We start from the raw sequence: 14,324 nt of genomic DNA on the forward strand, positions 1-14,324 counted from the left end.
GTAGGGAAAAGAATAATAAATTTAAAGTAAGGGGAATAAATAGACCCAGACTGACTGAAGAACCATTTTAAATCATTTTTATGTTCACCTGAGGTTACCTGGATATATCTATTCAATAAATCTATAGTTATTTAATTGTCAATTGTTCATACTATATTATACCCTTGTCCACAGTTATGACTTATCATGTTATTCCCCTGGCATGTGCTGCCATTATGGCTCTGAAGCAGAAAACAAAGTATAGAGAAGATTGCATTTCCAGTAGCAATTCCACAAGACACAAACCCCCAAATCTAAGAGTAACAGTAACCATGAGAAACCAGTAGCCACCTGACTGCCATGTGAGTAGTAAATAATCAAAATACTTGGTTTCTACCATTTGTTTCTCATATATCTCAATAGCAAAGCAATACTGTGGACCACTCCTAGCTTTCTAAAACACTTCTTTCCTTAGCTTTCGTGACCCCAGCTCCTGTCATTTTTCTCCTAACCTTACTGAACACCTTCTCCATCTCCTTTGCCAAGTTGTTCTCTTCTGCCAGACCTGTAAATATTGATATTCCTCAAATGTGGGTCCTACACCTCTTCTTTGGTCACTGTCTGTTCTCTACTAAGGCAATCATTTCATCCATGGTTTCAATAAATATTCAAACACCTGTGGCTATGGACATATTATCTAAAGACAAGACTTCTTATCTTTGGTGAGGGTATATGTATTAGACCACCTGCCTGACTTATCCTCTTGGAATCATCAACCTCAGCATGTCTGAAATAAAGTACCTAATATTCCCTTCAAGGCTTTCCATTTTGATGACTTCGTAACAACCTGGGAACTTGGGAGTTATCCTTGACTTTACCTCTCCATCACCCACCAGAGCTAATCTACCACCAAGTTCTCAATTTTCCAAAACATTTCTAAAAATCTGCTTTCTTTTCCCATCTCCACTGGCCCTAACCGAGACCAAGCTACCATCATTTCTCACTTGGACTCCTAAGTGGTCCTCTCATCTCTACTCTTGGACTTCCTATCTGCAACCACCATAATCCTTTTTAACCCACAGATATGACTGTGCTATTCCCCTTCTCAGATTCCTTAAACAACTGACTCCCCACTGCTCTTAGGATAAGAGCCAAAATCCTTAACTTGGCCTACAAACACTGTAGGACCCAGCCACTGCCTGCATCTCCAAATTCATCTCTTACAACTCATTCCTTCATTCTCTGCCCTCCAGCCACAATAATATTCCTTTCAATTCCTAAAAAATGTCCTGCTCTCTTCCAGTTTTTGCAATAGTAACTGGCTCAGGGTCAGAGGTGTTGGTGCACATTAAATCAGCTATAAAATTATCTTAATTTCAAACACAGTATGAAGGTCCTTGAAGCAATAGAGAAACGGATTATCTAGGAAATGAAAGATCTTCAGTATAACATTTATTCAATTTTCAGTCAACCAGAATCAGTTATGCCATAATTTAGGGGTTGCCTGTAGTAACCAAATGATCAATCATATCCATCCAGTATTCACAATTTAATTTATTTCTAACTTTATCTTTCTAATCATCTTAGTGATATTTCTCTAAGATTTTTTTTCTCAGACCAATACAGGCATGAAACCAGTAATCAAAAATGAATTCTACCAGAGCTAAATATATTGATAGACTATCACGGTTCATGCATGACAAACCAGTGTTCCTTCTCTAAACCATGTTCATAATTTTTAAATGACACAACTATCACTGCTTCATGGCTTCCAAATACTCATCTACCCTTAATTTAAAAGTACAAATTTCACATTAAAATAGAAGTGCTATGTCGCTTAAAATAGAAGTACACCACTGTTTTTTATTCTCTAAAACTTCTTCAACTGTTTCGCCTAAATGGTTCAGATATAATGTAACAAGCAGCCTATTACCGTGTTACCCTCTACTGACACCTTCTAGGAGGGAACAATCAGAACTTTCGATAATTACTTGACTGATTTAAGTTCACAGATAAAAGTTACAGAGTGCTTTTTTTTTTCAATCTTAATTGGAGTATAATTGCTTTACAATGGTGTGTTAGTTTCTGCTTTATAACAAAGTGAATCAGTTATACATATACATATATCCCCATATCTCTTCCCCTTTATGTCTCCATCCCTCCCACCCTCCCTATCCCACCCCTCTAAGTGGTCACAAAGCACCGAGCTGATCTCTGTGCTATGCGGCTGCTTCCCACTAGCTATCTATTTTACGTTTGGTAGTGTATATATGTCCATTCCACTCTCTCACTTTGTCCCAGCTTACCGTTTCCCCCTCCCCGTATCCTCAAGTCCATTCTGTAGTATGTCTGTGTCTTTATTCCCATCTTGCCCCTAGGTATTTCATGAACATGAACTTTTTTTTTTTTTTTTAGATTCCATATATATGTGTTACCATACAGTATTTGTTTTTCTCTTTCTGACTTACTTCACTCTGTAGGACAGACTCTAGGTTGATCCACCTCACTACAAATAACTCAATTTTGTTTTATTTTATGGCCGAGTAATATTCCATTGTATATATGTGCCACATCTTCTTTATCCATTCATCTGTTGATGGGCACTTAGGTTGCTTCCATGTTCTAGCTATTGTAAATAGAGCTACAATGAACATTGTGGTACATGATCTTTTTGAATTATGGTTTCCTCAGGGTATATGTCCAGTAGTGGGATTGCTGGGTCGTATGGTAGTTCTATTTGTAGTTTTTTAAGGAAACTCCATACTGTTCTCCATAGTGGCTGTATCAATTTACATTCCCACCAAAAGCGCAAGAGGGTTCCCTTTTCTCCACACCCTCTCCAGCATTTATTGTTTGTAGATTTTTTGATGGTGGCCATTCTGACTGGTGTGAGATGATATATCCTTGTAGTTTTGATTTGCATTTCTCTAATGATTAATGATGTTGAGCATTCTTTCATGTGTTTGTTGCCAATCTGTATATCTTCTCTGGAGAAATGTCTCTTTAGGTCTTCAGCCCATTTTTTGGATTGGGTTGTTTGTTTTTTTGATATTGACCTGCATGACCTGCTTGTAAAATTTGGAGATTAATCCTTTGTCAGTTGCTTCATTTGTAAATATTTTCTCCCATTCTGAGGGTTCTCTTTTCGTTTTGTTTATGGTTTCCTTTGCTGTGGAAAAGCTTTTAAATTTCATTAGGTCCCATTTGTTTATTTTTGTTTTTATTTCCATTACTCTAGGAGGTGGGTCTAAAAGGATCTTGCTGTGATTTATGTCATATGGTGTTCTTCCTATGTTTTCCCCTAAGAGTTTGACAGTGTCTGCCCTTACATTTAGGTCTTTAATACATTTTGAGTTTATTTGTGTGTATGGTCTTAGGGAGTGCTGTAATTTCATTCTTTTACATGTAGCTGTCCAGTTTTCCCAGCACCACTTATTGAAGAGGCTGCCTTTTCTCCACTGTATATTCTTGCCTCCTTTATCAAAGATAAGGTGACCATATGTGAGTGGGTTTATCTCTGGGCTTTCTATCCTGTTCCATTGATCTATATTTCTGTTTTTGTGCCAGTACCATACTGTCTTGATTACTGTAGCTTTGTAGTATAGTCTGAAGTTAGGGAGCCTGATTCCTCCAGCTCCATTGTTCTTTCTCAAGATTGTTTTGGCTATTTGTGGTCTTTTCTGTTCCCATACAAATTGTGAAATTTTTTGTCCGAGTTCTGTGAAAAATGCCAGTGTTAATTTGATAGGGATTGCATTGAATCTGTAGCTTGCTTTGGGTAGTAGAGTCATTTTCACAATGTTGATTCTTCCAATCCAAGAACATGGTATATCTCTCCATCTGTTTGTATCATCTTTAATTTCTTTCATCAGTGTCTTATAATTTTCTGCATACAGGTCTTTTGTCTCCTTAGGTAGGTTTATTCCTAGATATTTTATTCTTTTTGTTGCAATAGTAAATGGGAGTGTTTTCTTAATTTCACTTTCAGATTTTTCATCATTAGTGTATAGCAATGCAAGAGATTTCTGTGCATTAATTTTGGATCCTGCTACCTTACCAAATTCATTGATTAGCTCCAGTAGTTTTCTGGTAGCATCTTTAGGATTCTCTATGTATAGTATCATGTCATCTGCAAACAGAGACAGCTTTACTTCCTCTTTTCTGATTTGGATTCCTTATATTACTTTTTCTTCTCTGATTGCTGTGACTAAAACTTCCAAAACTATGTTGAATAATAGTGGTGAGAGTGGGCAACCTTGTCTTCTTCCTGATCTTAGTGGAAATGCTTTCAGTTTTTCACCAATGAGGATGATGTTGCCTGGGGGTTTGTCATATATGGCCTTTATTATGTTGAGGAAAGTTGCCTCTATGCCTACTTTCTGCAGGGTTTTTATCATAAATGGGTTTTGAATTTTGTCGAAAGCTTTCTCTGCATCTATTGAGATGATCATATGGTTCTTCTCCTTCAATTTGTTAATATGGTATATCACTTTGATTGATTTGTGTATATTGAAAAATCCTTGTATTCCTGGGATAAACCCCACTTGATCATGGTGTATGATCCTTTTACTGTGCTGTTGGATTCTGCTTGCTAGTATTTTGTTGAGGATTTTTGCATCTTTCTTCATTAGAGATATTGGCCTGTAGTTTTCTTTATTTGTGACATCTTTGTCTGGTTTTGGTATCAGGGTGATGGTGGCCTTGTAGAATGAGTCTGGGAGTGTTTCTCCCCCTGCTGTATATTGGAAGACTTTGAGAAGGATAGGTGTTGCTCTTCTTTAAATGTATGATAGAATTTGCCTGTGAAGCCATATCGTCCTGAGCTTTTGTTTGTTGGAAGATTTTTAATCACAGTTTCAATTTCAGTGCTTGTGATGGGTCTGTTCAAGTTTTCTATTTCTTCCTGGTTCAGTCTCGGAAGGTAGTGCATTTCGAAGAATTTGTGTATTTCTTCCAGGTTGTCCATTTTATTGGCATATAGTTGCCTGTAGTAATCTCTCATGATCTTTTGTATTTCTTCAGTTCAGTTGTTACTTCTTTTTCATTTCTAATTCTATTGATTTGAGTCTTCTCCCTTTTTTTCTTTATGAGTCTGGCTAATGGTTTGTCAATTTTGTTTATCTTCTCAAAGAACCAGCCTTTAGTTTTATTGATCATCGGTATCATTTCCTTCATTTCTTTTTCATTTATTTCTGATCTGATCTTTATGATTTCTTTCCTTCTGCTTACTTTGGGGATTTTTTGTTCTTTCTCTTATTGTTTTAGGTGTGAGGTTAGGTTGTTTATTTGAGATGTTTCTTATTTCTTGAGGTAGGATTGTGTTGCTAACAACTTCCCTCTTAGAACTGCTTTTGCTGCATCCCATAGGTTTTGGGTCATCGTGTTTTCATTGTCATTTGTTTCTGGGTATTTTTTGATTTCCTCTTTGACTTCTTCAGTGATCTCTTGGTTATTAAGTAGTGTATTGTTTAGCCTCCATGTGTTTTGCCTCCATTGTTTTGCCTCCATGTGTTTGTATTTTTTACAGATTTTTTTCCTGTAATTGATATCTAGTCTCACAGTGTTGTGGTCGGAAAGTGTACTTGATATGATTTCAATTTTCTTAAACTTACCAAGGCTTGATTTGTGACCCAAGAATATGATCTCTCCTGGAGAATGTTCCATGAGCACTTGAGAAGAATGTGTATTCTGTTGTTTTTGGATGGAATGTCCTATAAATATCAATTAAGTCTATCTTCTTAAATGTATCATTTAATGCTTGTGTTTTCTTATTTATTTTCATTTTGGATGATCTGTCCATTGGTGAAAGTGGTGTGTTAAAGTCCCCTAGTATTATTTTGTGTTACTGTCGATTTCCCTTTTTATGGCTGTTAGCATTTGCCTTATGTATTGAGGTGCTCCTATGTTAGGTGCATAAATATTTACAATTGTTATATCTTCTTTTTGGACTGATTCCTTGATCACTATGTAGTGTCCTTCTTTGTCTCATGTAATAGCCTTTATTTTAATGTCTATTTTGTCTGATATGAGAATTGCTACTCCAGCTTTATTTGATTTCCATTTGCATGGAATATCTTTTTCCATCCCCTCACTTTCAGTCTCTATGAGTCCCTAGGTCTGAGGTGGGTCTCTTGTAGACAGCATATATATGGGTCTTGTTTTTGTATCCATTTAGCCAGTCTATGCCTTTTGGTTGGAGCATTTAATCCATTTACATTTAAGGTAATTATCGATATGTATGTTCCTATTACCATATTCTTAATTGTTTGGGGTTTGTTATTATAGGTTTTTTCCTTCTCTTGTGTTTCTTGCCTAGAGAAGTTCCTTTAGCATTTGTTGTAAAGCTGGTTTGGTTGTGCTGAAATATCTTAGCTTTGCTTGTCTGTAAAGGTTTTAATTTCTCTGTCAAATCTGAATGATATCCTTGCTGGGTAATCTTCATTGTAGGTTTTTCTCCTTCATCACTTTAAATATGTCCTGCCACTCCCTTCTGGCTTGCAGAGTTTCTGCTGAAAGAACAGCTGTTAACCTTATGGGGATTCCCTTGTGTGTTATTTGTTGTTTTTCCCTTGCTGCTTTTAATATTTTTTCTTTGTATTTAATTTTTGATAGTTTGATTAATATGTGCCTTGGCGTGTTTCTCCTTGGATTCAGCCTGTGTGGGACTCTCTGTTTCCTGGACTCGATTAACTATTTCCTTTCCCATATTAGGGAAGTTTTCTACTATAATCTCTTCAAATATTTTCCTAGTCCCTTTCTTTTTCTCTTCTTTTTCTGGGACCCCTGTAATTCAAATGTTGGTGCATTTAATGTTGTCCCAGAGGTCTCTGAGACTGTCCTCAGTTCTTTTCATTCTTTTTTCTTTATTCTGCTGTGCAGTAGTTATTTCCACTATTTAATCTTCCTGGTCACTTATCTGTTCTTCTGCTCAGTTATTCTGCTATTGTTCCCTTCTAGAGAATTTTTAATTTCATTTATTGTGTTGTTCATCACTCTTTGTTTGCTCTTTAGTTCTTCTAGGTCCTTGTTAAACATTTCTTGTATTTTCTCATTCTATTTCCAAGATTTTGGATCACCTTTACTATCATTATTCTGAATTCTTTTTCAGGTAGACTGCCTATTTCACCCTCATTTGTTAGGTCTGGTGGGTTTCTGCCTTGCTCCTTCATCTGCTGTGTGTTTCTCTGTCTTCTCATTTTGCTTAACTTACTGTGTTTGGGTTCTCCTTTTTGCAGGCTGCAGGTTCATAGTTCGCATTGTTTCTGGTGTCTGTCCCCCAGTGCCTAAGGGTGGTTCAGTGTGTTGTGTAGGCTTCCTGTTGGAGGGGACTAGTGCCTGTGTTCTGGTGGATGAGCCTGGATCCTGTCTTTCTGGTGGGCAGGTCCACATCTGGTGGTGTGTTTTGGCGTGTCTGTGGCCTTATCATGATTTTAGGCAGCCTCTCTACTAATGGATGGGGTTGTGTTCCTGTGTTGCTAGTTGTTTGTCATAGGGTGTCCAGCACTGTAGCTTGCTGGTCGTTGAGTGGAGTTCAGATGGAGATCTCTGGGAGATTTTCCCCGTTTGATATTACGTGGAGCTGGGAGGTCTCTTGGGGACCAGTGTCCTGAACTTGGTGCTCCCACCTCAGAGGCACAGCCCTGACACCTGGCTGGAGCACCAAGAGCCTGTCATCAACACAGCTCAGAATAAAAGGGAGGAAAAAAAGAAAGAAAGAAGATAAAATAAAGTAAAATAAAATAAAGTAAAATAAAATAAACGTATTAAAAATAAAAAATAATTATTAAAAAAAATTTTAAGTAATAAAAAAAAGAGAAAGAGAGAAAGAAGAGAGCAACCAAACCAAAAAACAAATTCACCAATTATAACAAGTGCTAAAAACTATACTAAACAAACAAACGGCCAGAAAGAACCCTAGGATAAATGCTAAAAGCAAAGCTATACAGACAAAATCACACACAGAAGCATACACATACACACTCACAAAAAGAGAAAAAGGGAAAAAAATATAAATATCGTTGCTCCCAAACTCCATCTCCTCAATTTGGGATGATTTGTTGTCTGTTCAGGTATTCCACAGATGCAGGGTACATCAAGTTGATTGTGGAGATTTAATCCGGTGCTCCTGAGGCTGCTGGGAGAAATTTCCCTTTCTCTTCTTTTTTGCACAGCTCTTGGGTTTCAGCAATGGATTTGGGCCCGCCTCTGAGTGAGGTCACCTGAGGACGCCTGTTCTTCGCTCAGACAGGACCGGGTAAAAGGAGCAGCTGATTCGGGGGCTCTGGCTCACTCAGGCCGGGGGGAGGGAGGGGTACGGATGCGGGGCAAGCCTGCGGCTGCAAAATCCAGCATCACGTTGCACCAGCCTGAGGCGCGCCGTGCGTTCTCCCGGGGAAATTGTCCCTGGATCACGGGACCCTGGCAGTGGCGGGCTGCACAGGGCCCCGGGAGGGGAGGTGTGGATAGTGACCTGTGCTTGCACACAGGCTTCTTGTTGGCAGCAGCAGCAGCCTTAATGTCGCATGCCCGTCTCTGGGGTCCTCACTGATAGCTGCGGCTCGCACCCGTCTCTGGATCTCCTTTAAGCGGTGCTCTTAATCCCCTCTCCTCGCGCATCAGGAAACAAAGAGGCAAGAAAAAGTCTCTTGCCTCTTCGGCAGCTCCAGACTTTTACCCGGACTCCCTCCTGGCTAGCCGTGGCGCACTAGCCCCCTTCAGGCTGTGTTCACGCTGCCAACCCCAGTCCTCTCCCTGGGATCCGAGTGAAGCCCGAGCCCCAGCTCCCAGTCCTACCCGCCCCGGCACGTGAGCACACAAGCCTCTTGGGCTGGTGAGTGCTGGTCGGCACCGATCCTCTGTGCGGGAATCTCTCCGCTTTGCCCTCCACACCCCTGTGGCTGCATTCTCCTCTGCGGCTCCGAAGCTTCCCCCCTGCCACACACCATCTCCACCAGTGAAGGGGCTTCCTAGTGTGTGGAAACCTTTCCTCCTTCACAGCTCCCTCCCACTGGTGCAGGTCCCGTACCTGCTCTTTTGTCTCTGTTTATTCTGTTTTCTTTTGCCCTACCCAGATACGTGGGGAGTTTCTTGCCTTTTGGGAGGTCTGAGGTCTTCTGCCAGCGTTCAGTAGGTTTTCTGTAGGAGGTCTTACACATGTAGATGTATTTCTGATGTGTTTGTGGGGAGGAAGGTGATCTCCGTGTCTTACTCTTCCGCCATATTTTTTTTTTTTTTTCTTTTCGGTACCCGGGCCTCTCACTGTTGTGGCCTCTCCCGTTGCGGAGCACAGGCTCCGGACGCACGGGCTCAGCGGCCATGGCTCACGGGCCTAGCCGCTCCACGGCATGTGGGATCTTCCCAGAATGGGGCACGAACCCGTGTCCCCTGCATTGGCAGGCGGACTCTCAACCACTGCGCCACCAGGGAAGCCCATCTTCCGCCATATTGAAGCTCCCCTACACAGTGCTTTTTGTGAGAAAAGCTGCTCACTGTTTGACTCAATGTGATCAAAACTTGGTGTGGGAGCTCTACACTCAATGACAATGACACTTAACTCCACTAAGGGCAGGAAAATATGTGGCCAAGCCTGCTGAATTTTTATGCAAGAAATGTGTATGTGCGTGGGATGAGGGGAGGCAGAGGGCCTAATTCTATCTGTCACAGGAAAAGGGATTATCTGTAAAAGCTTCTTAGAGGAATGCAGATCAATAATTGCTTATGTATTTTCAAGATTGTAAATTAAGGAACAAATCAATCCTAACAAAACCATACAGAAAATTTAACCTAACCATCACAGACTGATATTTCAAAAACAGATGCCAAGAGACTGACTTTTCAGAGATATACAAGTTTCACTCCTTAAGATAACTATATATTATGAGCAAACGTGCTAAAATGTATTCCCCTGCTCACTGTTCCAAATAAATATGTATTTCTGCTTTGTGTGCTGTTTTTTCAATAATATTAAGGTGGAGTCTGGTCACTTAGAATAGTAACAGTCTGGATCCCAGTATTCATATTCATCTTTTTAATTTCTATCATTATGCTAAATGTCTTAGTTTAGAAAAAGTATAAAAATAAGAAATATGGATTCCAATAGTCATTTACATATTTTATCATTGTGCTTTTTGCTTGAAGAAAATATCTTTACCTGATTAAGGACCTTCTGAAGGTGTGGGGTCCCCATCCGATCAGCAATATGTCTGTAAGCCGGGTGTGAGAGAAAAAATTTCCTTTCTGCCAACGTGGCAGCCTTTATATCCTTCTTCCCATCTATGTCCTTCTGGCTCCTGTTTACCACCCCAATGTAACCTAAAACAAAACACACACCTATGGAGTTGGGACACCTTTGATTTATTCTGGGGAAACTTTAAAGCTCTTGAAGAGGCTGAATAAGAAAAAAAAAATTATTTCAGGGCCTGAAGAATAGATCCCTTTACAAAACTCAGCTTGAGATATCAGTATTTAACAACGGCTGGATGATTTGGCTAACGTTGATTTTTTTAGCATTAACTAAGTAATGTCCTTTGTCCTTAAAAGATCTGTGCATTTAAATAGAGTAAATCTCTAAGCAGTTTTGTCATATAGCAGGCAAGTAAATAATTCAGACTTAAACAGTATACATGTATGCAGTCTATGATGAATATTTATACCCTCCCTTCAAACACCTTCCTTTTCCTGTTTTCTTATTATTTGAAGGAATAGTTCTCCCTTTGGATAATTTTTAATACATCATTTGGGAACACCATGCCATTCCATAAAATGTTTAACTAATCATCAATCCATTCCTCACAACTGTGGAGGCGTTAAAATCCAGCTTCCCATTGTTTTCCCAGTTGTTTCTCTGCCACATCATCAAAGGAAGTCCGGTACAGGACACAGTACATTACCCCTGCGAAGCGGCAGCAGCTTATTCTCTAGGACATCCCTGGCATCCGTTCCCTCATCCATAAGATCCAGTTTGGTGATGACTCCAATGGTTCTTAGACCTGCATCACAAACAAACCCCACATTACACAATTTGCAGAATACTAACAAGTTTCAGAGACATATATGTCTCAATGCTAATTACAAAGCACTCATATCCTGGTTCTTTCCCTGTTCCTCTCCATCTTAGTTTGTTTTCTAATCCACTATTACTCCAGTCTGGTGAAGGTCAACGGGTTGAGGCAGAGAGTTGCAAACCACCCATCCATAAGATAACTCTTGATTCAGGAGAGAAAAAAACAAATAGCTGCTTCACCAAAAGACTTTTAAATGTATGAGTTTATTTTTGTACTGTGCATACATGGAAATAATACATTTAAATTTTCCTCCCAGGGATTGCACACAATATGGATGTTTTAATTTTTTATGTATCACATTACTAAAAACAAAAAAATAGGCTACACATGGACCAATGATATGGGTGTGTCATAAACCAAAGCTTATTATTGATCCAGTTCTGAGTGCCTGAGGTCAAAAACATAAAAAGAAGAAAACTACGTATAGGATACCATCATCCCCAAAAATAAACTCGCAGAAAAGGAAATATGACTTAATAGAAAGAAGCCTGAAATAGGAATTCTGAGCCTTGGATTCTAGTCTCAAGGCAAGTCACTTAATACTCTGGGTCTCAGTTTCCCTCATCTGTAAAATAAAGCATTGGAAATTATTTAATCTTAAAAAGTACTCCAACCACTAATTTTTTTAAGATGGAGAAACTAAGGCAGAGAGAGATTAAATAACTTTCCCAAGGTCATATAAGAAGTGGATCTGGGCAGTCTGGTTACAGAGTCCATGCTTTTTACCAATATACTGCTTATCGTGGTAAAAAAAATTTTTTTTTAATTTAAAAGGCTTAAACCAAGAAAGTCAAAGAAAATGGGAAAGGAATGCAGAAAATTTTTTAAACTATAAATCTAGCTGGATGACTGCTAACCAACTTAAAATATCAGAGAAAGAGGAAAACTGCATCCAAGAAAGCCAACAAAAGGAGACGTCCAGAAACTAAATAATTTACATCACAGCACCTTAGTAAGATTCAAGACCTGGGGGACAGAAAGCTCTGAAAACTATGGAGAGTGGTGGTGGCAGCTGAAGCTGAAAATAGAAATACTGGATGGAAGCAGTCAGATTTCCATGGGTAACACAGCTAGGAGCTGCCCTGGTCCATCCTGGCAGGACAGTGAAGGTTTACTCTCTGGAAAGACTGAACTAGAAAAAACTCTGAACTCATGGGTACCTGGCCCAGTTTGGATGGATCTGGTATTAAAAGAGGATGATTAAGTAAAATTCTACATAGAGAATGACAGGGACCCCCCCCCTCCCCAGGCCAGTTCCCTAATTTGACTTCAAGAAAGAGATGGCTGGCAGACTTTAACCCCCCAAGCAAGAGACTGGAACAATGGTCTGGGGATACTAACCATTCCAAGAGAAAAACATATATATTGATATTCGAAGGAACAATAATTAAAATAGTCCAATAAAGCATTCTGCTGTGAAGTCTATCATTCCGTAATTCAAGAACACCCACACAGAACTCCAACCACCTGATAATATTTCACCTTTAAATATGAATGGACAGCCAAGGAGATTCACTAATATGAGACCAAAACAAATAAACATTATAAAGCTGAACTTAAAGAAAACAAAGATAATGCAAAATACAGAAGAAAACTATTATTTGTATTAATATCCTCAGACAGAAAGGAGAGGTCATAGCATTTATGGGACAAAAATAGAATACCATGAAAAGGAAATTTTTGAACAAACAAAAATAATTTTCAATAATTAAAAATATGAGGGCTTCCCTGGTGGCGCAGTGGTTGAGAGTCCACCTGCTGATGCAGGGGACATGGATTCGTGCCCCGGTCCGGGAAGATCCCACATGCCGCGAAGCGGCTAGGCCCATGAGCCATGGCTGCTGAGCCTGCGCGTCCGGAGCCTGTGCTCCGCAATGGGAGAGGCCACAACAGTGAGAGGCCCGCGTAACGCAAAAAATAATAATAATAATAATTAAAAATATGAGAGCAGAAATAATAATGTTGGAATACAAAGTTAGGAACCCCCCCAGAAAACAAAAGAAAAAGAAGTTAATAATAGGAAAGGAAAAACTTTTTTAAAACTAGAGAAATGATTCAGAGATACAACATCTGAATGATTGGTGTTCCAATAAGAGAAAGAATGACGAACAGAAACAGTTGGGGATGTGGGGGCACACTATGCAATGAGATGTCCTATAAGTGAAAGATGAATTTAGGGATTGAATTAACCCATCAAGTGCCCAACACAATATGAAAAACATACACATACCTACACACACACAATATGGCATATAAGATTTCATAATACTGGGAACAAATAAAATATCCTAAAAAGCTCCCATAGAAGTTAAAAAAGTTATTAAAAAAAAAAAAGTTTTAAGAATCATTACAGCATCAGTCTTCCCAGCAGAAAATTGGAAACTAAAAACCCGCAATGTTTTCAAAATTCTGAGAGAAAGATAATTTCTAGACTAGAATTCTAAACTACCAATAAATGTGACAGTAGAAAAAGATATTTTCAGACATGCAAAATCTCAAAATATTTTACCTCCCTTTCTCCTTTTTTTGTGTGTGAGGGGAGGGACAATTACTAAAAGATGTGTTCCACCAAACATGGGAACAAACTAACAAAGAAGTAGACAGGAAATCCAGGAAGCAGGGAATCCAATCAAACCAGAAAAAGAAGGAAATTTTTAGGATGGTGTAGATCCCAGTTTAAGGACAGGAGAGCAGTCAGTATCTATTAGAATAAGAGGACAAAGATTACTGAAGAGATATCTTCCCCCACCAAGAAAAGAAAATGAAAATGATAGGATACTTAAAGCCTAATGCTTTTGAAGGTATTAAGAGATTTAGACTTCTGTAGGAGAGGCTGGGAATGCACTGGTGACAGATACGTAGACTATGCAAACAAACAAAAAAAAGAGACAACTATCAACCTCAAAGACAGCAGTATCACTCAAGAAAGGAAATTTAATAATTTAACACATGGTTCAGTTGTGAATAATATTTTTAGAATCATAAGTATTCACTTAGCAAAATATGATATAGTTATATTAGTAGAATTGGGGAGGTAAGTGTATATATGTGTGTGTAAGTATATGTGGGTATGGGAGGCAGGCAAATCCTTAAATATGGAGGTAAATAACAAAAGAAAGTTAAAAGGGTTGAAAGTGGTATTCTCTGGAAATCAGTAATCCAGAGTCAGGAGGAGTGGGCAAGGGACTAAAAGTTTTTATTAAAAGGCTTAGAGACGGGTTTTTCTGAAGTGATGTACATTTATAACATTAATAAAAATAAGAGTTAAATTTTAAAAGTATT

The 14,324-nt window shown here is 38.9% G+C and overlaps 1 protein-coding gene across 5 annotated transcripts in view; it reads right to left on the reverse strand.

The window, feature by feature from the left end:
* The window catches only part of DNM3 (dynamin 3), a 599,000-nt gene that overhangs the window by 382,526 nt on the left and 202,150 nt on the right, over positions 1-14,324 (reverse strand). For all 5 annotated transcript variants that reach the window (XM_007446759.1, XM_007446762.1, XM_007446760.1 and 2 more), the window contains exons 5-6: positions 10,869-10,967; positions 10,130-10,290 (exon numbers count right to left, since the gene is read on the reverse strand). In XM_007446759.1, coding sequence (XP_007446821.1) covers positions 10,130-10,290; positions 10,869-10,967 — 260 coding nt within the window. The remainder of the gene's footprint in view (positions 1-10,129; positions 10,291-10,868; positions 10,968-14,324) is intronic.

This window comes from Lipotes vexillifer, unplaced genomic scaffold, assembly GCF_000442215.2.
Source record: "Lipotes vexillifer unplaced genomic scaffold, Lipotes_vexillifer_v1.1 scaffold685, whole genome shotgun sequence".
Lineage (NCBI taxonomy): Eukaryota > Metazoa > Chordata > Mammalia > Artiodactyla > Lipotidae > Lipotes > Lipotes vexillifer.